Source organism: Rattus rattus, chromosome 6, assembly GCF_011064425.1.
Source record: "Rattus rattus isolate New Zealand chromosome 6, Rrattus_CSIRO_v1, whole genome shotgun sequence".
NCBI classification, from domain to species: Eukaryota; Metazoa; Chordata; class Mammalia; order Rodentia; family Muridae; genus Rattus; species Rattus rattus.
This window is the reverse complement of record NC_046159.1, coordinates 134,832,370-134,860,192: the sequence shown is the minus strand read 5'-3', so window position 1 is coordinate 134,860,192 and position 27,823 is coordinate 134,832,370. Positions and strand designations below refer to the sequence as shown.

General features: G+C 39.5%; 1 protein-coding gene across 1 annotated transcript in view; it reads right to left on the bottom strand.

Moving 5' to 3' along the window:
- The window catches only part of Calcr (calcitonin receptor), an 83,318-nt gene extending 76,634 nt beyond the window's left edge, over positions 1-6,684 (bottom strand). The window contains exons 1-2 of the mRNA XM_032907277.1: positions 6,650-6,684; positions 3,902-4,047 (exon numbers count right to left, since the gene is read on the bottom strand). Of these exons, the coding sequence (XP_032763168.1) occupies positions 3,902-4,047; positions 6,650-6,684 (181 nt within the window). The remainder of the gene's footprint in view (positions 1-3,901; positions 4,048-6,649) is intronic.
- Between the last annotated feature and the right edge of the window lie 21,139 nt (positions 6,685-27,823).

Genomic DNA, 27,823 nt, shown 5'->3' with positions numbered 1-27,823 from the left:
AGTTCTGTGTGACAGAGATGCAGGTGTCTTGGGAAAGGGGCTGCAGCTCTCGCTGTTCCCCCATCTTTGGAGCCCCTGGAAGTCAGTGACTCCAGGCAAAAGTGTGTGTGTGTGTTTCTGTCCTAATTTGAACCCCAATTCCCCCACGCAGAGAGGCTATAGGGGCCCCTAATTTGTGTAGTTTTGGGACTTTCACTGTGATCACCCAGTGAAGACAAATTAGCTTCCAAAAAAAAAAAAAAAAAAAAAAAAAAAAAAAAAAAAAAAAAAGAAAAAAAGAAAAAGAAAAATCCAAAAATCCAAGGGGTGTAGTCTTTGTAAGCCCCCTACTCCATTTTCCCTGTCTCTTTCCCTGTCACCTTCAATCTGGTGACCCAGAGGGCTGAGTGTGACTCATCATGCATTCAAACCTAAAGCGCTACCCCACTGCAGGGGAAGAGACTTCAGCCCCTTCATTTCCTGGATCTAAGTGGCAGTAATATTGTTAGCCGTGTGAAATGTGAAAAGGGGCCGGGCATTTGGATGAGAAGGAGGTTGGCAAAGAAAAAAAATTCAAAGCCACATGCACAAAAACGGCGTGAATTTTCCCATTTGTACAATTAATTTGTACTAATATAAAAAATTAAAAGAGACCTTCTGAATTCAGGGTTTAGATGCAAATCTTGATGGTGTGCTTTAATAACGTCTGTCCTGGGTTCAGTAGCTCTCTGAGTACCCAGGTGCTGATAGCCAGCCCGCATCTTGATCAAGCCTTCTTTTAAAAATTCTTTTTTGTAACCTTAATTGCCTTCGTGGGTACAAACGGCACAAAATTATTAAAACTGTTTATGTATCTACTATAGCAACTGCTGGGGGTCATCTATACAGAATTATTCTTTTGTAGCCCCAACCACTAAGTATCAGACTTAGGGGAATGATTGGCGGAAGTGTCGCTGTCCAGCAAGAGCAGAAAAATTGGTTTGTTGTTTTTGTTGGTTGATTCTTGAGCATCCCACGGTATGGATAACAAACAAGAGTGTGTGTGGATAGGACGTGTTTCTGTAAAGTCACAGAGCTGTATATGACTCAGATTAAGAAAAAAAAGTCTAAGAATTAGCAAGAAAACCGTACATATATGTTATAAAGCCTTAAACCCTGGGTGGTGTAAGCATAGATAACCTCGACTAATTGAGGTGCTAATTGTTCCAGAAATAATCTTGGCAAAGCAAGATGCCACCGTAGCCAGATTTTGGGGAAGGTGTTGTAGCTGGAGTGGATCGGGGATGAGACCGAGTCTCTGGAGGGGAGAAAACTGACTTTGCCTGCTGCGTTAATTCATTAATACCAAAATTAATTCATTAATACCAAAATTAATTAATTAATACCAAAATTGCTGTGCACCTGTTGGATGCATTCGGAATCACGGAAGTGTAGTCCGGTTGTTGTCTTAGTGCTTCCAGAATATTTTCTGTGTGGACACAGTAAATCCCTAGATAGAAAGATGTGGATGCGGGGGGCCGTGAGATAGAAAAAAAAATTATTTGCCCAGTGATCTAGACTTTCTGAGATCTGTTGCTTGTTCCTAAAATCAGTGCCGTGAAATGGAGTGGGACATAGTCCACGGAGCATGTTTGGGAAGTGTGGGTGTTGTTCCTTGGAAGTTCTGTCTCATTTCCACAGGGGACTGTCTGGGCTGGACTGCAGAGAAAAGGAGATGTCTTCCTATGTGCTATAATCAGAGGTAGCATAAACTTGGTTTGGGATAAGCTACTGTGTTTCAAACAGGATGCCTCGTATTTGCAAATATACCTTTGAATAAATGTTATCAATGTGGTTTTCAGGAAATAATCCACTTAACTGTCAATCCTACATTTCTGCGACTGTCCCTGTCTCTTGATTTCAAAGTACTGGAGCTTTATGGAAGGTTTTCTGTTTTCCTTCCATCCCTCTTAAAACATTTTGTCCTGTAGGAGGAGGTGAGTTTAGGGACAGTCTGTAATCAATCTTATCTTCCATGTTTCGGGACTAAAGGACTAACTGCTTTAAAGGCAAATTCCACCTCTGTCTTTAAAACTCTCCATTTTCACTGCTCAGAGTGTGGGGTCTTGAAATGCTTGTCCTTCGGCTGGCTAGCAAAAGTCTGGGGTCTGCCTCCTCCGCCCTTGGGGATTACAGGTCTGAGCTGCTGGTCAGGAGGGTACTGGGGCTCCAGACTCAGCTTCTTATCCTGGCACAGTGAGCCCTGTACTCGTTGAACCATCTCACTAGCCCCAAGTTTGTTCTCTTTTTTAAAAAAAACAATCTAGACAAAAAGTTTCTCTCAGGGACTTATTCTGTTCCTTTAGCAATTCCTGATAGGTAAAGCTTCCTTGCATTGAAAATCACCCCAGCATTGAAATACATTCCGTTTAGAGCATACTTAATACTCCTTGGGTCATAATACACTGGGCTCGTCACTGTGGGGTACCCAAGGTGTATAATGTGCAGTTCCCACCCCCAGGGAGCCCACGGTTCGTATATGGACACGCAGTGCTTCCTTTTCGGCCTTCTTGAACACACAGCAGCTGGTGATTATCCTGTATGTAATTACCCTTCTGCTTTACAGACCTCAGGATGACAGTGGGAGAATAATAATTCATCTTGGTAAAAAATAATTTTCTCCTTTGAAACAATTTGAACTTTGACCTGATAGATCATTCTTTTCTGGAAGAAAGTCTGCTTTGATTTTCTGGGTCTTTTTCTGACAGGGAGCCGGTGCATCTCACAGGGTGCCTCACAATTATTTTTCTCCCAAGAACCCATCTCCCGACAGCAGAAAACAAAACAAACCAAAAGCCTAAACTAAGGCAAAGCTGGACCACGAATTCCTCATGAACTAGGAAATGTCTTTCTCAATTCTTCTCAGTCTAAACTTTACTTGGGTTAACAGTTAACTCAGTAAATAAATAACCCATAGTAAGAGGCCGTGGCAGGGTGTATACTACTGAGTCGTAATGGAAACTAATTATTCCGTGTCTGATGAAGTTGGGGAATAGATGCTTCCTGTGTTATAAAGAGAATTCCAGAGAGAAAGCTAGGAGTCAGGGGGAAAAAAACCTGCAAAAATAAAAGTATGCACCCATTCATTAAAAGAAAAAAAATATGAATAATTGAGTGCCGAGAGCTTACATCCTAGCAGGGGGAGGCAGATAATAATAAGCAGGAGAAGAGTGGTTAATTTCACATACTGACAGTATCAAGGAGATTGCTGACAGACAGCTGAGATGCAGGCATGGCAGTGTTGCTCTACATGTCAGGGAAGGTTCTCCTTGAGCTGAGCCCCTTCTGCCTTCCTGGAAAAATCCTCACGATGGACTTGTCCCATCCATCCCTGTGAAAGAGATCGTTTGGTCGGGAATCTACTCCTCTTGAGATTGCGCGTGTGTGCTTCTGCAAAAGGCTTTCTGTAATTTAGGTGTATTTGGTCTGTGCTCATGAATTTGGAAGATAGGGGCTGTGGGATAAGTAGCCACGATTTACTGTACCTTCCAGGGCTGCTTCATATTACATTGTATTAGTAGAAAAACTCTCACATGGTACTAACCTTTTAGCTTAAATTGCCAGGATATCATATGGGAATGCACAACTTCCCCTAGAGTTACAAACGAAATGTAAACTGTCGTTAATAGTCATAGTTCTTGACTTTCTGCTTTGTATTAAAAAAAAAAAAACAAGAATTTTTATTGGCTCTCCCGTACTGTAAACTTACTCCGTACTGGTTTGTTTTTACCAAGCATCAGTAGTATTTTCTTATCTTAATTCTATAAGGTAGGCACATTTTTTTATTACGGTTAAGCAAGTGCACAGGCACATGCTGAATGTGTTAAATATTTTGACAAAGTAACTGGGAATTGACTGCAGGGTGATTAATTTGTACACATACTGGATGGCGATGTTTCCGTAAAGGCGAGAGTGGGGATCACCTGTATCCTCAGTTCCAGCACTGACAAAAAGAGCAAAAGGAGAATAAATTCACAGGGCTGTAAGGGCACAGGGTCGAATTGTCTGCTTGCTTCACGGGCTTGCTTTCTTAATGTAAAAAGAAAAAAAAAATCTTAGAATTCTAAACAGCAGAAGAGGCCCATGGCAGACGTCTGTAAATATTTCAAAACTAGATTTTAATTACGGAGTTCATTCCAAGAAGGTGATGAAGGTGTGCAGATTTTTCAATGGCAGAAATTGCAAAAATCCAAGACGCCTCCAGTTTTAAAAGGAAAAAAAAAACCAAAAAATTAAAAAACAAAACAGGACTAGGGAGAAGGAGAAGGTTGAACGGCGGGGAGAGACTAGGAGAAAGCAAGCATTTCATCCCTGGGGTGATTCTGAACTATCCCGGTCACGCAGGTTGCCGTTCCTCAAAACTGATTACAGAAAATAAATTGATTACAGATGACTGTATTTATCCAGGGAGCGAGTGAAATCTCGCCTTCGGTTACCTGCCTCTGCTTCTCCTGGCTGTGCTTTCTCCACTTCAAAGGGGGGCAGTATTTTCCCATGTCCTCTTCATTACTGCTCCATTTAAGCAACATATTCTATCTGCCGCCTTGTTCCTCCTGGTTTGCCTAAACCTTTTCAGATGATTTTCCCCCAAGGTTTCAAAATCTCTAGTTGACAGACTCTGCCTTCCCTCTTCTTAAAGTGTCTCTGCTCAGTGATGGGCCAGCTAGATCCCCAGCCTCTTGAAAGTGTCTCTATTGTAAGATATTATTTGAACAGAAATGCTAATGTCTTTTATGGCTCTGCATTAAGATGTTACGTGGCATACATCACCTGCTGCTATGTGCAGAATGTTAGACTTAGCTGAAGAAGCTAGTGCTTTGCCGTTCAAGTTTTAAAGGGCTGCAAACTAATTGGGGATCTCGATGCCATGTCACCTCTCCCTGTTACCTTCGGAGTGGGCCTTGAGATTTTGTGTGTGTGTGTGTGTGTGTGTGTGTGTGTGTGTGTGTGTGTGCGCGCGCGCTCCTGGAGGCCAGTTGTCGACTCCAGGGTGCTTGTTTTAACATTTCTCTGCCTTAATCATTTAAAAATATTCTCTCTCAATTAATTTGGAGCACACAGACTCTGCTAGACTAACTGGCCGGCAAGCCTTAAGAAATCTTTTGTTATCAGTCCTGTACCCTGGTATTCCAGGTGTGCACCATTAGGCCCCAGCTTTCCTTGTGGATGCAGGACATCGGAACTCAGTTTTTCATCTGGGCAGCAGACACAGACTCTGAATTCCTAAGAAGTTCACATGTTTTTGATGCTGGTTCGTAGGTCATCTTTTGGGAAGTTCTGGTTATTCCCCTCAAGCGCACAGATTGTTTTATATGTACTGCATTCATCTTAAAATTGGTCAATAGGTTTTATTCTATAAGATGCAATGTGGTACGACTCCATGAAATGGGATTAATTGTCTTTTTTTTTAAATCTCAAAAATAGCAATTATCTATAGGTAGAAATAGTGAGGGCGATTGCTTTGAATAGGGGCTGCTTCCTATTGCAGGAAATTGGGAAAGGAATTTATTATTGGAGGTTTTATTAACAGAATTTACTTTTCTTAGAAGATGTTTGAGCTGAAGAAATGAATGTTGGAGGGGGATGGAGGATGCTCACAAGGCAGCAATGGAGGTGGGAGGGCGATATTGATACCTCTGGAGTTTGTAGATGATGGGGGTTTGTGGTCAGAGTTTGAGGCTGATTGTGTTCATCATGGAGGGGTAGCTCAGTGGCGGGATCCTGAACTGGCTAGAGGTGGTTACTAGTGTTGTCGGCTTTCAGTAAAGAAGAGGGCAGCAGTTGCCAGTCTTGTTTCAAGTCCTTCGCTATTTTTGTGTATGCTAAAAAAACAAATTGCTTAATTTCTTTGAGCCTCAATTTACTCATCAAAAAAACAACAAAATCATAATTATGCAATTATGCTTTAGAGATGAAACAAAGTATGTAAATGCCTTAGCAAACCGGAAAGCACTTGTCCTATAGTAAACAAGTATTGATAACTTATTGGCAAATGTGCCAGGCCCTGCTTTCATTCTCAGCTTGCAAGTGTCCAACTGAGTTGAATCCAGACTTTAAATTTTTTAGTTCATGTCTTTCTGTCTTTTTTTCTTATCTGGATATATCTTCTGTTGCTCAGAACAGAGGTCATAGATATGACATTAACCTTTGAATGTTAAATGAGCAAAGGCAGTTCAGACATTTATTTGTTAAAATTTTCTTCATACATAATTTCAGGCCAGTAGAGACCGACACTTCTAGAATGTAAGAATGTATCTTTCCATCCAGAATTTTCAGTAATCTTGTAACTGGGTAGCTAGTGTCCAGGCATAGGAATTTGAACTATTTTCCTTTTTTTTTTTTTAAATCTTAACCCACGATCCACATGCTGCACCATCATTTTCCTGATTACCAAGTAAATGCTGAAGAAATTACAACATTTAATATTGTCTGGAGATGAAATTCCCTTGAGGCATTCTAACAGTTTATAACAGCCCAAACTCCTTGGCCAGGCACCTGTGATTCTTCAAGACTGGGTTAAAAGGCCATTGTGGTTAATTGTTGGCCACTTTTTACCTCTATGTGCACTTACTTGGCTAGTCTAAACCACTTACCCATTAATAATAATAGTTTCAATTAATTAAATACCCACCGACTGTCAGACAGCATCAAACGGGTCTCAAACATCGCTATTGACCTCTGTGTCAACCCTGGAAGGAACATTTTATTGGCCTTACCTTGTAGGTGATTAAATATTCACAATAGTTAATAATTTTTAGCACTGCCATGAAATGCATATGGACTTCAGTTCATGTACCTATAATTTACTATGTTTGGGGTCAGCAGCCCCCTCCTCGACACTTTCTACTCATCTTCTGCACCTTTGTTCACCGTTGGCTCTCATTCTGAAATGTACTCGATATCTTACATGTTTTAGGTACGATTTCTAAGACCATTTAAAGCTGTACCCAATTCCACGAGCCTTTTAGGAAACTTCCTTTATCTTTCTACGCTTCAATTCCTCACCAGAAAAAAATGGAAAGAAAAGAGCTGGTTTTGTATTGTGTGAAAATCTAGAATGAAATATGGTATCTTTGGTACTATGTTTCTTCACAGGTAAGCACACACATGTGTACATGCGTACACACATAGAAGCTTCAATCTGTAGCTACTAAAGCAGTTAGGTGAGTTCGTGCACAGTGTTAGGTCAGATTTGTTAGAAAATTCTAATGGAAAAAGTTGAATCTGAAATGTACCTCGGCTCACATCGTGATAGCTAGCTCTGGAATTCATGATTTTCATTTTCCTTATTAGAATATTTCTCTATTTCATTACATTGGAATAGTCTGTCTTATACAATTTAAAACTTGCCACGAAATTTCTTTGACCTCTTTAGTGGGGAACTTTAAATAATCACTGTGATTGTTACCATTCCTACACGGTTGTGACCTCCGTGGAGGTAGTCTCCTTCATCCTTGTTCCTCAGAACACAGAGATACTATGCCCATCCACACAACATTTCCTGAATTAGTTGAACATCTGCTATAATGATTACATGCACTGATTATTCATCAGCTAGAAATGGAAGTCCAGGTGCCTCTCACATCAAATTTCAGTTTTCTCATCAGCCAAGTGGCCAGGTACAATTGCACAGAGTAGGAAACTGAGAGACAGAGAAACCAAAAGGATAATTGCCCAGGTGTTTCCAAACTACCGGCATAAACAGACTGTGGACTCACAGGATCTTTGAGGCACCTGTAACTTTGCTGTCTTCCCAAAACACAGATAAGTGACAATTGCTGGGAGATTCTTTTTTTTTTTTCCTTTTGTGAGTTTTCTTAATATTTTTCATTCTCGTATCTGTTTTGTTTATTTAGTAAAGTGTTTCAGGACATCGAATGATACACATTGCCGTGTATTTAGAAAATGAAAGGGAGAAATGAGCTGCCCATAACCTCACAGAGATAAGCAACATTAGCATTCTGGTTCTTTTCTCCCATTAGGTTTTCTGTGTAAAAAAAAAAATATTAATGGTATCTGCTTATCGTTCTCTTTTCTTCAATTACATTTAAAGTGAGGAGGCAATTCCCTTTAGAATGTTACTCTTCTTGCCATCGTCCGGGGATCTGGTGAAAAAAAAAAGCGCTCTCTATAGAATAAAACGATGCAAAATCAACTGTCTAATGCCAGAATGCTCTGTCTAACTACACATATGACGAGGATCTCAAACAGCAGAAGGTTCCCACGCGTTTGGTAATTCTTTTCAGAGGTTCGCACTCTGCCGTCTCTTTTCCCAGCTGGAACCTCGGCAGCAGGGATGAGAGCTACCGACACCTGCATAAGGTAGCTTTGCCAGTACAGCTAACGAGAGCCGTTCTCCAGGGGAACAGGCATGAGCGTTCAGAGCCAAACACAGAAAATGCTGGGATTTGCGTGAAATTGCTTGTAGATTTTCACAGTGACCAGATTTAGGAAATTACAAATAATTGTATTTCTGCAGCTATTCCGGGGCATTGCTCTCAACGGTGGTAGACGCTACCCCGTTCTTCCTTAAGGGTTTGTATACCTTTATTAACTTACATAAACAATGTTTAGCTTTCCAGAAAGTTTCATCATGAAAAGAAGTGAGAGTGCAGAGTCTGGGTGAGGAGGGAGGGGGCGACGTTAGAACAGAATACCGAAATTGACTGGCTTTCCGTCTTAAGCGTTGTTATTGCTTTCTCTGTGAGACCTGAAACGTCCAGCAATAGAATTTCAGTGAGGCTCCAGGTAAAGGAAGAACTGCAAATGATCACAGATCGATAATATTTATTTCTTCTTCAAAAGGATATGGAGATAGATATTCAAGAGAAAATATTGCTAGTAGGGTGTGCCTATACAAAATCTCCACACATCTAACCTTCTTCCATCCAATTACCTCTCCATTGTCAGGGTATGGCCTAGGTCTTTAGGGGTAAAAAGAGTTCTGGACCCAAACCAACATTTCAAGCTAAAGGGTGTAGGAGCTAAGGGGGAACCACTAAAAAGTATATGGCAACTTTCTTTAGAGACCGTTCCAGAAGCTACTCTGCTTCTTTCTTACTCATAACTTCCTAGATGGAGCTGGGCAGATGCCATAGAGGTTAAGAGCACTGGCTGCTCTTACAGAGGACACAGATTTCATTCCTAGCACGTTCGCGATGGTTTACCACTGTCTGCAACTGCGGCTCTAGACGAGATGATGCTTTTTTATTTTCTGACACCGTTTGACACTAGACACACATGGTATACATTCATATGTACTCATAGGCATGCACAAAAAATAAAATAACAAAAAAAAATCCTGACCGGAGTAGAGTCATATGGTTACGTTCACTTGCAAAGAAATAGGGAAAATTTTATCTTTACCCGAGGGACCACGTAGATAACTTATACCATTGTTAAATGAGAACACAATGGAGACTGAGGCCAGTTTTGATCTCTTCTCCAGACAGATTATTAAAAGCCACTGAAGATAACATTCCTATTTTCCTCTATATGTATCTATGCTTTGAGGAGCTGTTTAGTGAAATTAAATAGTACAATCAAAGCCGCGTGGCGCACAAGTGAGCAGACTGCTGCCTAAGGGCCAGAGCCAGCTGCTATCGGTTTTGTAAATAGGGTTGTATGGGGATGTGGTCACGCTCACCCATTTGTGTACTGTTTGTGGCTGCTCCAGCACCACACAAGGGGTAGCTGCTGCAGCAAATTTAAATATTTACAGCTCACCTTTCGGAGGAAAAAAAATCCACCAGCTCCTGTTTTGAGCACTACAGTTCGGTGAATTTTGAATTGGTCCGCCTTTTAAAGCATTCAATTTACTAGTTAAAAATGTTATTTATAAATTATTATTGCGTTGAGATGCACTTATAGTAAGACATCCCGGCATTTCTGTATATTACTAGTTAGATGAAAGATGGAAAAAAGCCAATGAGAAAAACTAAAATTATGATAATGGAATTTTAATTATTAAAATTGGAAGTGATTTCTGACGAAATATTACCACATGTCAAAACTAGGTCATTGGTTTATGGAAGTTGACTATTTTCTCTATTTCTGTGGAAAGTTCAAATATATTCTGTAACAGAGCGATTCCCACAATTCACACTAGAAGAAACCAACACTTGGGGGTGTTTCTTTGCACTGCTTATAATCCCATTGCTGGAGTGTCCAAGACAGGACAATCCCCATGGCTTTCCAGCCAGTTACTCCTGCCTAACCCCTGAGACCCTGTCTCAGATAACATCGTGGACCCTACCTGAAGAATGACAACCAAAGATGACCTCTACATACGCAGAGGACGCAGAAGGATTCTAAGAACTGGAATTGACAGGCTTAAATGCCTTCTAGAAATTAACCAACTGAGGCAGTCCAAACACCATGGAAGCTGTGGTTGTCTACACAGAATAGGGCTTTCCAACGTTCTACCATGGGAGACTGAGAGGCTCAGGAGCACCCTCCTCGCCATGAAGCTATTGGCAGAAAAGTTAAGGGTGTGGCTCCTAGGATGCTCCAGTTGATGGCCCCATACCACAAGTACGTAGTAGGGAGCACAAAGCAGATTCAGGGGACTATTTGAGAAAAACAAATAAGACAAGAAGTTGGGAGGGGGTGGGAGGGTGGGGCTGGATCTGGGAGGATTTAAGGGGATTCATAGGTATTAATATGATCAAATTACATTGTATGCGTGGATACAATTTTTAAAGTCAATAAGAATATTAAAATCAAGGCAAATCAAAAAAACTATCCAAATCTTTTCTAATCTGGGTGCCCGAGGGAAGCTTCTTTGGGAGGAGTGTGCTAAGCGGGCTGACTCCTTCCTATTGGAACATGAGACTCTTGTGGTTGAATCTTCAAAATCGTTTTCGAGCAGTTTTTGAGCCTCTGCACACCTGGAAAGTGTGGCTGCCTCTGCTAGAGCTCCAAAGAGAGCTCCTGTATCTGATAGCAGAGAGGACAACATCTGAACCAGTAAGAGTGCTGAAGCTTTGGCTGCTGTTTTTGACATCTATTTCAGATCGTTTACTCATACCAAAGTAAATTATGTAGGAAGGCCAAAAACTGTGAAATAGACTTTTTTAATATTTAAAATTCTTCAAAAGGGTGCTCGTAATCTATAAGCAACTGGATATATAAAAGGAAAAGTAACTTTCTAAATTATTTAAGATTTGCCATTTTAATGGCAGTAAGTAAAGTCTCTTTATTTCTTTAGAGGAGTCTTTTTCTATTAGGAAAGTAATGTGGCCATGAATACATGAAAGAAGGAATTTCAAAACCTCTATTGCTTTAAAAATTGTATCATTGTCTCTTAACAACACACAGACACACACACACACACACAAGCTGTTTTATCTACTAAAATTTATTTTACCAATTGCAAGTTTAATTAACCAGAAAAGGGTTACATTTTAATTAAAATTTACGGACTATTAAGAACCACAGTGTACTTATTTGTTATTTTGTGATATAAAAATCTCACAGTATTATCAGTAGCTCCCAGCTTTGACTACTTATACATTCCGAGTCATTACCTGGAGAATAAGACTAAAATGCACAACAATTTTTTTCCAAATTCTGAAAAGCAAATGCCTATTATATAAAAGGCAAACGTTATATACTGAAGATTTGAAAACATAAAACACGGTCTCTCAAGTAAGCCACAGACTAGTAGGGATAGGAAGAGAAGTCAAAAAATAAATATTTCAAAACCAACAAGTATCCTAATAGATGTCCAAGACATGGGAGGTACCAGAGAGGGGTAATGCTGCTTCCATGACCAGATGAGGGAAGTGAAGAGTTCACCTCACACAGAGTCCCTGGCAAGTCTACAGCTCCAGGCGAATTTCCTCATGTCAGTGGAATACAAGGACATTGGAAATAAATGAGAAGAGAGGAGACCACCAGGGCAGTCTGAGGTGGATTATCAATGAAGACTCTTAAGGAGGGAAAGGCTAAGGTTGGTCAGGTGTGAGTAGTAGTCATCTTTGTTGAAAGCCAGTGAGATAGGAAGAGTGCAATCCGGGTAAAAGGCGCCCAAGGTTGGGGTGGAGATGTCAGTGGCAGTGGTTAATTCAGATTATTGACCAAGGCAATGGAAAGGAGGAGATAAATCTTTGCTTTCTTTGCAAATATAAATCCATTTGGTAATGGGGGATTGCAAAGGTGGGGGGGGGAGAGAAGAAGAAGAGAAGAGGGAGTAAGGAGGAAGATAATCAGTATCAGGAAGATAGGTGATCGTGACACCTCCAGGAGAGAATACATGCCAATCTGGGAACTGGGCAGGGAGAAAACTTTCTTTTTTCACATTTAAAGGTTTTTTTTTTTTTTTTTTTTTTTATCATGCTTCCTATTTAATTGATGTTCAGCTGACGTCCACGTGATGATAACGGATTTCCATACAGAATTTAGGCCAAAAAAAAAGGGTCCTGAAGATAGACATTTGTGACTTGTTTTTTCAAAAAGAGTCATCTGTTTTTTTCTTCTGCGTAATTGAGTGGGTTTGGTGAGGGTATGTGCATGTCCGTGTGTGTCAGGGAGGCCAGAAGAGGGTGTCAGATCCTTGGGAACTGGAGTTTTAGCCAATGTATGCTGCCTCACATTAATGCTAGGAATAGAACTCATATTCTCCAGAAGGGAAGTGAGTGACGTAAACTATTGAGCCATCTCCAACCCCGAGGGACTCGTTCTAATTAGGTAATGACTGAGACTGTGGGTTTAGATAAATTGCCAACAATCATTAATACAGACTTGATATGAGCGACATTTTCTGTCTGTGAGTATGGGTGATGCTTTCTGTCTAGAGTGGCATTTCAGATTGGTTTGTTCCTTTTGGAAGCCAAGAGAATTTCTATGCGGGGCTCCGTTCTCCATTCCCTGACAGAAAGTGAAACTACTTTGATTTTTATTAAACAGTTTGGTTTTTCTACTTAACAAGACAGCTTTTAAAGGATACACATAGAAGGTGTACCATGAGTACTGGCCAGTAGTCACCCAGGCAGGAGAGGAAAACAAATATGGCGTTATTTTGGCAAGGGTGTCTAGCAGTCATGTATGGCTTCCCACGATTTCCATTCCCTTCATTATTAATTTTATGTATAGTATATTACATTATTCTCAAGAATCTTATCACTTTTAGAAGTGGCACGTTTTGCTTGGCAATCTAAGTTAAAAGAGAATTATATACATCAGTGAAAACGAGAAGTTAAAATGACTTTCTGCGTTTGATCACTTTCGTTTTTTATTTTCATAAGCATCACTTGTCCTTTTAGTATGAAATGATGGAAATATGGAAAAATTCATGGTAATTTTAATCTGTTGTCACTTAACTCTGGTCTATTCTTCCTAGTTCAGCTATTAAGTACAAATATTTAATATTTATAGATCAAATCTACTGATGAAATCCATATATCCATTTTAAGTTCTTCGAACTTTAAGTTGCTTCGAATTGTCCACTTCAACTCCAACTTCATATTATTCAGTATTAAAAAATATCCCAAGATAATGATTATTGAATGTAACAGCCCTGTTTTAGTTGTGTTAAGATTGAGTTGGTCATACAAGCTCTGAAAACCCTACGGTAATAGGACAATGCACAGTGCTAATCTTGATTTACACATAGACAAGTCAGAGGTAGGCACCCTTGCTCCTAGGACCCAGCCTCCCCTTTCTTCCTGCTCATTGCCATTAGTGTTCTTGAAGGCAACCTTTACTTCCTCAGAATCTCACCCTTGTTTTCTGTTTATATCCTGTGGCAGAAGAGCCTCACATTTTGTAAGAAAATTTGAAAAATATGATCGTTTATCTAGAATTGGTCACTTAAATACAACTGCTCTAATAATGACAGTGGTTAGAAAATATGGATTGGGAGGAAGAAAATCACTGCCCTTGCCACAGTCAGGTCGCCACCTCACTGCTGCCTTAATATCCAGCACTTAACACTACCCCGAGTTCTTTCCCCAAGCCACTGGTGGGAATCTCCACGACTTCATACTTCTGGACTTAAATTATTAATAAGGTAGATCCCAGTTTATCACTGGCAGAAAGCCATTTCATTAGAAAAAAAAGCATTGGTTGAACTTACTGTGGCAAAACTCCTTAACTCTTTAGGAAGTTATTGCTGTGACATTTAGAAAAATAACTTCTCTGTCCAAGTGAATTATTCGCATATTAAACTCTTTAAAGCCCGTTACCTTCGTTGATTCACCCGAGCACACGCCTCAGCCCCTTTGCAGACATCTGTCCTTGTATTTCTCACTAATCAGGGTTGTCCCACTTCCTCCGACTTCCCCCTTAACTTATGCTTCTAGCCTCTGGAGTTTTATCATCATTTCTAATCTGCTTTCTTCAAATTCTGGTCCCTTCAAACAATGTTTTTAGTATTTACTCCTAATATCCGTGTTCATCTGAATATAGGTTTAGAGTTAGTGACTGCCTAGAAATCCCACAATCCCTTGCGATAGAGACCTGCCAAAAGTTATTTTCCTCGGGAGCTGTAGAGTCTAGGGGGAGAAAAGAGGGGGAGGGGCTCTTCCTAGGGATGTTGACCTGCTCTGCTCCCCTCTCCTTGATAATCATGACAACTCGAGTAGGAAATATCTCCATGGCATTTTTATTCATGATCACAGGAGAGCAGAGCACACTTTCAGTTTGCCAAGGTGAAATGATACCCACATCACTTGTGGAATCCCCTCAGGGTACTGGCGAGCATTACATAAGCGGGGGCAGATTGTACATAGGCAAACAGCAGATGTCGCTGATATTCCTGCACACCACTGTGGACTCTGAGCACTGCTGTTTTCGTAGAAGAGCAGTTGAAGTAGATGGGAAAACCATCTGTTCAGGGAGGCAGGTAAAAGAGAAGACAATACAATGGTATCCTTTGAAAGAATGATGGACACAGCTTAAGGTTTCCCCGGATGCTGAATGCCATTGTTTAGACCCGAGACCATAGTGGCCTGGTGCTTTGAATAAGAATAATAGCTCTTCGGATGGACATAATAGCACTTCAAGGTTACACAAAGAATGTCTTCTACTCCCCTGGACCTGGGACAAAGAGAGGATTGGAAATTGTGTGTGGCGAGGAGATGGGGGAAGGGAGACATAAAGAATAGGTGATGAGCTCGCAGTGCTGATAACAGAGAAGATACAAGTAAAATAAGCAATATTCTGTTTCTCTTCTTGGAAATCATTACGGCTTGATGGTTTCTATGAGAAACATTTCAACTCCTTTAGATGAGTTTAGTAGTGGCCTTTTAATATTAATTCAGTATTTTCAGTGATCAGTCTTTAGAGAGGTTTTGCCCGGTGGTCGTTAGAAGTGAACATTGTGAGGGTAGCCTTTCCATGTAACCAGGTCTGACAAGGCTCAAGTTCCATAAACCTTGGCTTCTGCATCTGTAAAACAGAGATGGTAGTGATAGCCTCCACAGATATTTAAAGTGAAAATTAAATAATATTATCATATAATAAATTTGGCATAATACAGACAGTCGTTGGATGTTTTCTTACTGTGTGATAGTCACTATATTAATCTGGTTACAAATTTGCTTTCTAAAGTAATTTTTACAGAACACACTAGACTCTGTTAAGCTGTCATGGGAAAGATAACTATGGTTTTGTTTTTGATTGTTCATTTTCCAAGTAGATAAGTGATTTCACAGTTTATCAGCCGTGATCCAATTCCATTGTCATTCTCCGGCAAAGTTGCCTTCTCCAATAAAGGAAGGTATAGACTTTGGAAACAAGGATGGAGGATGCAAGACTGCTGGTCTAAGCTGCCTAACTTTGAACCCAAAGAATTCTTTTCTCCTGTTATAGTCTGATTTTTGCATGGAATAATCCTACATTTCTTCAGGGACTTTTCAGGGCAGTAGCCTCACTGACACTCTGATAATCAGGTAGTTGAGGGTATTGGCATTGTACCCATTTCTTATCTAGATCCATCAATTATGTAAATAATTTTAATATTGTATATAATGTTTGTGTATTAACAACAATAAAACCAGAAGACACTCACAACCAACTATAATCTCAGTGATATTTCAGCCTTTCTGGAAGCTCTAAAGGTGCGGTGATGGTGGTGGTAGCAGTATATGAGTGTGTGTGTGTGTGTGTGTGTGTGTGTGTGTGTGTGTGTGTGTATGTGTTTATTTGTCGCTCTTTATGCATATGATACATTTACATGGACAGCACTTCATAGCTGTGGTTTCTTTGTTGGTGACTCACTTAAACGTAAAACTCTTTGAAATGGAAATTGCATTATCTATATAACAACTTTTTCTATATAATTCATGTTGTGTTGAGTATTATTATAAGTAAAATAAAATGACTTAAAGTGTACAGGAGAATAATGTCTAGGTTATTTAAAAATGCTGTACCATCTTGTACAAGGGACCTTTTATATTTTCAAATTTTGATATTTTCAGGGAGTCCTGGACCTTGAACATACAAAGAGATCAATGAATACATACATACCTACCTACCTACCTACCTACCTACATACACATACATACATGCACACATACATACATACATACACACACACACAGAGAGAGAGACAGAGAGAGAGAGAGAGAGAGAGAGAGAGAGAGAGAGAGAGACAGAGACAGAGACAGAGACAGAGAGAGAGAGAGGAGAGGGAGAGAGACAGAGAGAGAAAGCGAAAAGAGAGACAGGGAGAGAGAAAAGAGAGAAAAGAAAGAGGGAAAGAGAGAGACAGACAGAAAGAGGAGACACTTATATGAACATGCAAAGAAGCAAAAGCACATTTGAGGTAAAAGTGACACTTTCTTGTTGTCTAGAGATGTTACTCTAGAAGCCCATGCAAATCTCTGGTAAATAGGAGGAACTTCACACAAAAGCTCCTTTTCTCTATTTGGTATCCATATGGTATTAGGAATTACATTTAGGGTCTCAGACAAGTCATCACAAGTACCCTTTTGCTGAGCTACAGGCCAGGCCTGTCTGTCTTCTTCTACTTCCATGAAGGGCAAACTTATGCTTGTGATGTTTGTGATCAGCCTATTGGGACCTGCTCTTAGGGAAAGATGTTGACAACATCAGCACTTTGGTCCTGAACCATTACGGGTGCTTTGTTTCATCCATTTTAGAAATAGAACTGTGCTCTATTTTGTGTGTCTGGGATTAATGATCACAGCAGACACCCTCCATATTGATTGTTTATTTCTGGGTTACAAATGGTCATAGAACACAGGCTCGAAACAAGGGAGTTTATTTGCTCTCCGAGCTTCTAAGAGAGTATTGCTGGAATGGCAAGGCTGTGGTTCCGAGCTTTTCATATGATTATTTATAAGACAATGCCACAATCTCTGAGAAGTTTGATTGGATGGAGGGATGAATTTCATGACAGCTTGGTAGTTGTTTGTTGGCTGGGGGCTTTAGCTAATCTGGTAGACCCTCTGTACCAACTTGAATGTCCTTATGCTGTCATCTACAGTATGCAGCCCAAGAAGAGGGGCCAAAGCTTAGCACAACACAACATGCCTCAGAGGTTCCAACAAACGTTTGCTTCTTACCATGCACCGCTGGTCGGAAGTAAGTCAGTAAGACACGCTCAAGATAGGGAAGTAGATCTTGGCCCTGTGAGAGGAGTGCCACTAAAAATGTTGTGGACACGCTTTGACCACCACACTTTCACATCATTTTCATAACCCCTCTAGGAGCTTCAGTGGATCAGATAAGACATTCGTTAATACCAGGGCCACTGCAAGTCAAGAATGCGCTATAGTGTCCATTTTCTACCGTGACAATCCTTCCTGTCCAATTATAATCACCTGTCAGTGACATACACTGAAATGGGTGGCAATCCATACCAAACAACACAACTAATCCCTTTAACTATGAAGAAACTTCTTATTTCCACAGATCCGGACTAGTTAACTTCCTTAGGAGCTTGTTTGCTCATCAGTGCAATGTTCTTTCCTGATAGGAGAATATAATCCAAATTTAGCATTTCTCTTTAGCATTTCTTCCTCTCTACTGACCAAGCGCTTCTCTGGGTGATTGTGGGATCTGCTTATGTGTCATTCACTGAACTAATGTAGATTCTTCATTCTCTCCCTCTCTCCCTCTCTCCCTCTCTCCCTCTTATCCCTCTCTCTCTCTCTCTCTCTCTCTCTCTCTCTCTCTCTCTCTCACACACACACACACACACACACACACACACACACACACACACACACACACCACAGTCATCTATTTAGCTGTGACTCTCCAAATTACAACATTTAAAAGGTGTTTGGAGAGTTTTCAGGTATAGCAATAATTACTGAATGTGCCTTTCCCCTCTCCTCCTTCCTCTCCTCCTCCCTCTCCTCCTCCCTCTTCTCCTTCTTTTCCTTCCTCTCTTCCTGCCTCTCCTCCTCCCTCTCTTTCCTCTCCACCTCCCTCTCCTCCTCCTCTCCTCCTCCTCCTCTCATCCTCCCTCTCCTCCTCCCTCTCCTCCTTCTTGTCTTCCTCCCTTTTTGTTTTGTTTTTTCATTGTGGAATAGCTGCCTCTGCGAATTAGCAGCCTTTGATTCCTACTGACAATTTAACCCCTAGAAGGTTCTCTGGCTTCAAATGGATACAGGACACTTGGTTGGAAGCTCAGTAAAAATTTCTGCATATTTCTCCAAGCATCATCTCCTACTGAGGATGCTTATGCATTCAACAGAAATTTTAAAGACTCACTGAGGTTTTGCTCATGAGCGTTTGAGCATGGGAATGCACCACATCCAGATGCCACAGAGGCCAGAAGACCGGATCAGATACCCCTGAAGCTGAGTTGCAGGCACTTAATTACCCAGTGTGGGTGCAGGGATCAGAATTCAGATCCTCTGTAGGAGGAACAAATGCTCTTAACTTCTGTACCATCTCTCCAACCCACATTCAACAATTTTTAAGTGATCTCCTAACTTCAACTCCAAGAATTACTTGTATACCCAATCTTTTGTTTCTACCCCTCTTTGATGTTTATGTTTATTTAATTTTAAACCATATATATATATTATATATATGATATATATCATATATATATCACATCCTGACAGCAGCTGTCTCTCCCTCCTTTCTTCCTAGTCCCTTCCCCCACCTCCTTTTTCCCCCAGATCTACTCTGCCTGCTAGGATTATCAACTGAACATGGTATATCAAGTTGAAATAAGACTGGGCACATCCCTTCATATTAAGGCTGGATGAGGCAACCCAGTAGAAAGAAAGGGGTCTCCAATCTTTTAAATATCAAAAGCTGTACTTCATTTTAAAGTTTTAAAACAATAAAATCTACTTCCTAATCAGAGTGTGTATGTATATGGCAACTTGTTCTCAGCTTTGTACCTGGTTGCTAAATTTATCACACAACACTTAGTGCATGTTTATAGTAAACGCCACTATTACAATTGCTGGTAAGAGTCCAAATATAGCCCCCCATCATGCCATTCTGCTTCCCAGCCTCAGCCTCTAATAGCCCTCATTAGATGCTGTGTGGAAGTAACTGAAGACCGTCACCAGCCATCACTCCCTTAAGCCAAATGGCACAAAGTAGACTGCTCTGTCCACTAAGTGCATGCTGCTTTGTGACACTGCACAGCTTAATTTATACAACAGGATGAGCAAAAGTCCACGACCAAGTCAACAACAACAGTAAACAACAAGTAAACAGGTGTTCATAAAGTTTCACTTACAAACATCTGATAGTGATTAAAGAGGGGCTCGCGCTTGGGAGGCATTTGATCCTAGTTTCTCTGCAGACATTTGGAGATGAATAATGGAAATCTATGTAGTTTGGGACCCAGTCACACATGGCTTGAAGGACCTCTGTAAGTGCTTTTTAAGCCTTCGACTGACTTGCAGACTTCCAGGTTTGTGTCCCTGAAGACTTAACTTCAGCACTATTACAATTGCTAATGGTGTCTTTAACCAAAATTGCTTATTTTATTCTAAAACAAAACACAAAAAGGAAAAAGAAAACAAAAACAAGCAAAAAAAAACAAAACCCAGAAACAGCACTACTTCAAGCTCCCTCACACTTACTGTAATAGCATACACAGTTAAAGCTGCTTTGTCTTAAACTATTTTTCTTACTCAGGACAGACACAAATCCACCTAACGTTATGATATTTCAGTGTAGCATATAAATGGGAGGATGGGTTGGTACAAATATGTTAATCGTCAAGTAAGTAGGTGAAATGTGTTGTAATTGGATCTTACCAAATTACTAAATATAAAAATTTAAACTAGAAATAAATCATATTTCTATCATAGTTTGTAAAAAAAAAAACCAAAAATAATCTGTCACTATCTTTTACTTGGGAATAAAGACACACACACACACACACACACACACACACACATCTGATATTTCTTTTATGTCGAAAAGAAAATAAGTTTGCAGAAAGATGATCTTAGTTTTGGTGTGTGCGTATTGTTGCATGAAAATTTTCCAGGTGTCTCAAAATGTGCTCATTAAGAATAACTGGACATGTTCTGTATTAAGGTCACTGCAGCTTGTGTTATTGAATTTTCTTTCTTTGTATTTTGGTCTTTCTTCTTTCTACATTAAGCCCACTAGGAAAAAAAAAGAGATGCTTCTTTATTTAATATGGGTGCATTAAATCTTTTGGGATTCTAAATTCTTTCGTCAATATGCAGGAACACCTTCAAAGCTTGAATAAGATAAGTGACCTTAAAAAGTGATCCTTCTATTTCTCCCTTTTTCTAGAATATAATCTGTAGACAGATAATGCATAATGCTAGGTAATGGATCACATCAACTAAGGCATGCCAATAAATCCTTGCACTGACCTTATACATAATGTTTTTCCAAGAAAAATGTTTAAAGTGAGTGAGAAAAAAAATCTCCTCCTTGTTAATTTTTGTTGCATTTTCTTTAGTAAGAGATGGAGATGGGTATTGTTGTCTGTTTGCATTTTCTTTCTTCTGTAAGTCTTCAGGATCTATTTAAAGTAAATTTGTAACTAAAATAATATATATCATTATAAAAGAGTGAAGAGTGTTTGCATGATGACAAAAGAAGTCAACAGGACAAATTATAGAAATACACAAAAAACAAATAGCAAATAAAAAAAGTAAGCACTAATTAGTTTAGTCAGTAAGAAAACACTCCACATAATTTTATCATAAAGCTGGTGTGTCCTGATTGGCTTACCCACCATGGAACCTTTTGTGTACTCTGGTCCATGTCAGCCATCCACACTGACACTCATCCTAGCTGGTACTAATATTGATGTCACTAGGTGAGCAGTGTTGTCACAATATCAAGTTCATACTAGCAACTCACAACTTTAAAAATATCCCTCTGTTTCCCCCCAAGGCCCTACTCCAGGCAAAGAGATAATTACTGCTTGGATTCTTGTACATTGAAACATGGCTGTATCACAAGAAGCATAAAGGAGGACTGGGCGGGGTAAATCCAGATAGGTAGTAAAGACCCATGTAATGCTGTTTCTCGCTCATCTTCTGATATCACCTTTTAGGTTGCACATGTCTCTGTGTTTGACACAGCATCCGTTTTAGTGAGGTAACCTGGCTTAGAGAGTTTCCCCAGAAGAACGAGAACATTTCATTTTTTTAAAAAGAACTTTGAATCTCTGGAGAAGAGTCCCCTTTCTTGGTTTTTCCTTTACTCGAGTCTGGTATTGAAATAATATTTTGAAATTCCCTGCACAGTGTTTGCTAAATTGAATATTTAGCAACCTCCAGATGGGTTCTGAGATCAACTTCTTAAATCTAGATAAGCAATTCAGATTAAGATGAAAATGATACCAGGTTGAGATTGGCTAAGCTAACTGTATAAAGAATATCAGCCCCTATTATACAAAAATTGCAAAAAAAAAATTCTGTAGTTTTTTTTTATTGTGGGTACCTAAAGAGAAGCCTGGGGCATTATCATTTCTGGAACAACTTCCAAATACATCTCATTTCTCCATGGGCACTGTGTTTTTTTCCTTTTCAAAATATCAAAAGTTTCTAAGCTCCCCATGCTCTGTCATCATGGTTAGAGATGGTTCCATATTATCTATTGCAATCAGTATACTAACATCAGTTTACACGTAACCCATCCCTGTGTGAGTCCTGTTATGTGCTGGAGGAGAGATTCCTGATGTGGAGCATGAATTCATTCATACATGCATTGCCTCCAAAATAAAACCACCGAATATTCTTTCAATGGCTTTCTGGGTGGAGGAAGAAAAGAAAGTTGATGACTTCATTATCTTCCAGCCCACATAATGTTAGTTTTGATTAGATATTTTTGTTTGCTTTATCTCTCTTTTCTTTTTTGAAACCAGACCTTGCTATATAGTCTAGGCTCGCCTCCAATTGGCATCCTGCCTTATCTTCTGGAGTTTGAGGATTACAAGTGAATGCATCACCATAGCTGGCTAACACATTTTAAATACCACACACCTTCCTCATTATCCCCAAGTTCAGGGTGCACGGTTCTTTAGTTGTCACAGGTTCAGAAGAATTATCTGCGGCTAGCAATTCTCTTGGTTGAGTATCCATCGTAACAGGTGGCAGCTGGAATTATGTTCTTGTATATTTTCAGCAGCACCTTTCACTCTTCAAGCTATTTGTATAGTAGTCATGACCAGCCGTTAATCAGTAATGTCCAGATACTCAGGAATATCCTTTAGCTTACCGCACTGAGGCTTCATGGCTTATTTCTAAAGCAATATGATACCACAGAAATGGTGGTTTGTGTATACAGTCATGGGTTGTGTCTTGCTTTTCATGGATCACATGGCCTATAGGGAACCACCTCACAAACTCGGCACCTCTATGTTTGTCAAGAAACCTGAATCTCACGTCAACAAACATTTGTTGCACGTTCAGATGACTAACACACAAATACAATTATTGCAGGCTCATGAAAGGTCCCAATCTATATTCACATCGATATTTCTGGATTTCTGACACTTAGAAATTACTCAATATACTATAGCTTTGTTGTTTTAAACTTATAGAGAGACACTGGGCTCAATCCTGGTAAGAGTGTTCTCATTGAGTAGTGAACCTGTGGCTATTCTGATATTGAGGTGCTTAAAACAATTGATAGATTTAGTTGCTGATTGAGACCTTACGCCAATCCCTTTATCTTTAGAATCATAATGATTACACATGACCACTTACCCTGTAAAATAGTGACAAGTAGGAATAATCTTAGATGGAATGACAAACTAGTGCCATACAAACATGTGAAAAAACGAACAAACAACCCAACAGATGAAATATGACAGCATAGACCTTAGAAGGCCAGATGGACTAGGGGAGATAATGATACACTTCTGAAAAGTTACAAAACAAGGGTAGCCCACATTCTCAGGGATCTATGCACAAGATGGAGCAGAAAGAATGTAAGAAACAGAGGTGGCATGTGGCTTCAAGGAAATGCTCTATACAGGTATAAGGAAGATGCACATATCGATTAATTACTATGACAATATGCACAAGACCAACACAAGCTCACACCAGACAAAATCCCAGCATGAAACATGGAAGACTGGCTGCCCTAGCTGAGGAAGGTACTTGACTGCTGCTAGAAGAGGGAGAGCCAGTTTTCTTCAATGGAATTACATCTGGTATATCAACTGCACTCCAGGGCAAGCCTCATGACCAGGAGTAGTTGGATAATGCAAAATTAATTTGAGAGGAGTTGAGGGAGGGGATGTATAGGATCTAAATACATTATTTGAAAATTTCAAATAATAAGTTTATTATTTTTTGATATTTTAGTTGGAGAAATTCTCTACCTAAGAGCTGACTCACTCACTATTGAAGTTTGTTAGAATTTTCATCTTCACTTTTTGAATCATGAGAGCTGGCCTTTATTTTTAAAAGCAAATAGAAAGGAAATATTGAGAATCAACAGATATTCATCTACCACATGACTCATCTTAGTGTCTCCCACAAATGGGTCTTCTGTTTCATTGACTATGACATTAAAGAAATACATCATACCAATTCCAGAAACCTTTGCTCAGAGATAGCAAATTTCATAAGTAGCACCAATAAGTTAGTAATACTATGGCTACAACCATATTGTCACAATCTCAAAACATGCATTTCTCAGAGTTATTTGTGATTTATCATCTATTAGCCTTCAACCTTGAAGAAGTCAGGAAAGTGAGGACAGATTCTTCTTCAAGAGTAACAACCACTTTGACATAACATTCTGTTGAACGTTAGCACAACAAGGCTATATCATTTGTCAAAATAGTACTCATTTTCTGGCTTTAATACATACTCACTATAAACACAAGAATAAATTCATACATTATAGCATGTTAGAGGCTGAAGGCAGGTGCTTTTTTTTCCTATTATTTTACTTCAACAATCTGGTAAACAGTTCTCTAGCTTCACAATTGACCAAGATATATTTAATATTTTTATGAAAACATTTGTCTCAGTAGAGTTATTTGTCAGTCAGGATGAAGAGAGAGTTTTCTTTTAAAACAGACAGTTATGTTAAAATTTCAAAATCTCTAATAGAAAAGAGTTTGCTCTTTGCGCAATAGACTCATAAGTTTCTTGAGAAGGAGTTTACTTTAACCAGTAGGCGTCAGTGTCCATTCCAATTCGTATGATGTGGTCTTTCAGAGAATATTCAGAGTAGTCATAGGATATACTGAGGGAAGAAGGAGGCATCAGGGATTGGCTTTGTCCAAATTTATTTATAGAACCAATACTTCTGGAAAACAAAACATGATATTCTTTTGTTTGAAAATCGTGTCTTCAAATCGAGGCTGTTTCCTTGGTGACACATGGCAGGGCATCAGGAGTTACCAGATCTGCGTGAGTGTGTTATGTATTATTTAAGTGCTTGAAGGTAAATATTTCAGTAAAACAAACATACAGAATATAAATATGATAGGAACTGGAGTACTAAAGTCTCATGCCTGAGGGCAGCTGCCCTGGGCTTGACCTGGTGAACCAGCCAGGGGCATAAACGTGTATTTCTTGGCCATTTGTCTTAATTCATTGAAATACCAGAGATGATGTCCTAGGGAAGACAGAAACTTGGTATGGAAGTTGAGCAAAGATACCCTGTGATCATTAGGGTTGATTTAAAGATTGCTGATATCCTAGATGAGATTAGATTAGAGAGAAATCTCCCCAAGGTCTAGTTAATCAGTTTTTAGTGTGGTCCCTCGACTATTGCTCTAATCCCTGTGTTTTGTCGCTCATTGCCTATAGGCTTACCCTCCACCCTATGCTTGTGGATTTATACATAGAACACTGATGGGGAAGTTGATTTTGTTGTCCTCTTTGACTTTCCTTTATCTTCTTCCTTCTAGTAGCGAGCTTCCGCTTTGCTCTTTGATTTTAAACAAATATTCTTAAATTTTTATTTTGTTTTATAGTGTTTGAATCTTTAATGTAAAGCAGTCTCTGTTTCTTATTTTCTAAAATAATAGGGTCTGTGAGATCTGTTTTCCTATTGTTTTGCATCCCTTCTCAAGGCTCAATGCTTAGGACCTTTCTGCTAACTTGTCTTTTCCTTCTTTGTGCCTTTTGTGGATAGACAAGTGTCTCCAAGAGGTCAGTAGGATAAAAGCATTGTCAGGAGCATAGAACTCTTCTGTGAGGTTGTGGAACTGTTAGGAGACGATGTTCAGAAGCAGGATGGAGGAGGTTATGTTGTCAGAAGCATACCTTTGAAGAGATATTGGGACCCGACCCTCCTTTTATCCTTTGTGGCCACCATGAAATGAGTAGAGTTGTCCTTTTCTGTATTTACAGACTTCTTTCTCATCACAGGCCCTGAGCAGTGAGGCTGGTGACAGAGTTGAAATACTTGAATGTTTGACCCAATATAAATCTTTTTCCTTTATCTCAAGCGTGTGGCTATAGCAACTTAGAAGGTTGACCAGACCCTTGCTGGAGGGTTTTAATAATTCCACAGGTACAGAACCTATTACTATATTTATCAGGATATATATTTCATTTATTCTGTGTTCTTGGGGGATGATATAGATCCTATCGTCTAACTGAATTTCAACAAACTGTAAGACATCATTTCACATTTATTTTTGAAGAATGTATTTTGAGTACATTCGTTCCCATCTCCAATTGCTTCCCAATCATCCCCATCTCTCTAGTCACTCAACTTCTCTCTTTCTTCTTTTAATGTCTCCATTTGTATCTCTCATTTAAACAACAACTGCAAGCAGGGAGTTGAGGTTGTGTTGTCTGACTATCCTGGCCCTGGGGAGTGCTCTGAAGTGTGATTGATACACCAAGTGTCACTCCACTGAAAACTGACTTTAGTACTTGAATGGGAAACTTTTTTCCCTGATAAATTTGTCACTTCAGAACAACTATTCCAAAATCATAGATGACAAGGTGGATCAACCCATCAAAATATCTTAAATCATCATACTCTTTGCTAAGTACATGAAAAATATTCATCAGAATATCCAAGACATCTACTTGAAGTTTACATTCTTCACAAGTCTACAGGGTGAGGAATGGACGGCTGGATTCACATTCATTTTACTTATCCCACTTTCATCTTCTGACTTTGATCATCAGTTACATAGTTTCCATATCACTGCTTCCTTCTGCCATTATCTAGAGAAGTCAACCTTCTTGTGTAAGTTATTAGTCATCCCTGGCTGATTCTAATTCTACCACTACATGGCAAACAGGAGAGTGGATTTGTCAGATTTTGAAAGCAGAGAAGGAAGTAGCAGAAGCCACTAGAATTGTATATTCTCTCCATGGAACATCAATAAGATTGTGTTCCTTCAGTATTGCACGTTTAATCATTTAATCATCCAGTGTACACATAGGAACATACCATGTAAAAGAACTATCACTTGTGTAAATTCACTTCCTTATAAGGACCTATCTTTTTGTCTTTTTGTGTTAAAAAGTGTCTCCCAGTCTACCCTAGGCTACATTATAAAAGATTTTGTAGCTTTGGCCTAAAACTACACACATATACATACCTATACCTATAACTATACTTATACATATATCCTTCATCCAATTTTTCCATTGTCAATGCCATGCTTGGGTTAACCATTAACAATATTGTCTTTTTCTGAAGTCTGAAGAAAAATCTAATGGAGATGAAAGTTTTTAAGAATTGCCTGGAGTGGACGGAGGTATAAAATGGTGTCCTTTGAGAAACATTGCCATCAGTATAAGAATGAATAACTTAGAAAGTCTGGGGTGGTAGCATATAGCTGTAATCCCACCCCCTGGGAGACTGAAGCTGAAGAACCTTGATTTCAAGGCTAGACTGGACCAGCAGCAGTATAAAAGGACCTGCTCTCAACAAATCAATATAACCAGCACCACCAACAATGACAAATGTCAATTGCTTCACATCAAACCAAGAACTTTGTGAGGAAAGTTCTTAAAGGAAGACAGTGTATCCAGTTCGCTCTCAACTCTACTCACCTTCACTCAGCCATTTCTAGATAGCATCACTGTCTCCTCAGTGTCTCCTCATCACTGATCTGAATCTCTTCCCTTTGGGTATCATCGGATCATCTCCCTCACACTAGTGTTTTCTGGCTTAGACAATTCTAGAAGTTCTAGAAGGATACTTTACAATTTTTGCCACATTTGGAAAACCCTATTTTGAAAGAGCACCTTGCCTTCACATCTGTGAGGGTGTTTCCCTCTCATTCTAGCAGCATGAGCCCAGAGCCCCTACTTAAAAGCAGAATATTAGAGGCTATTCAGAATTCTTTGTTAAACATATAGAATATGTCATTTCACTCTTTTTGGTTGGTGACTAACGGTTGTATTATTGAGTTACATGTGACAGTGTGGGA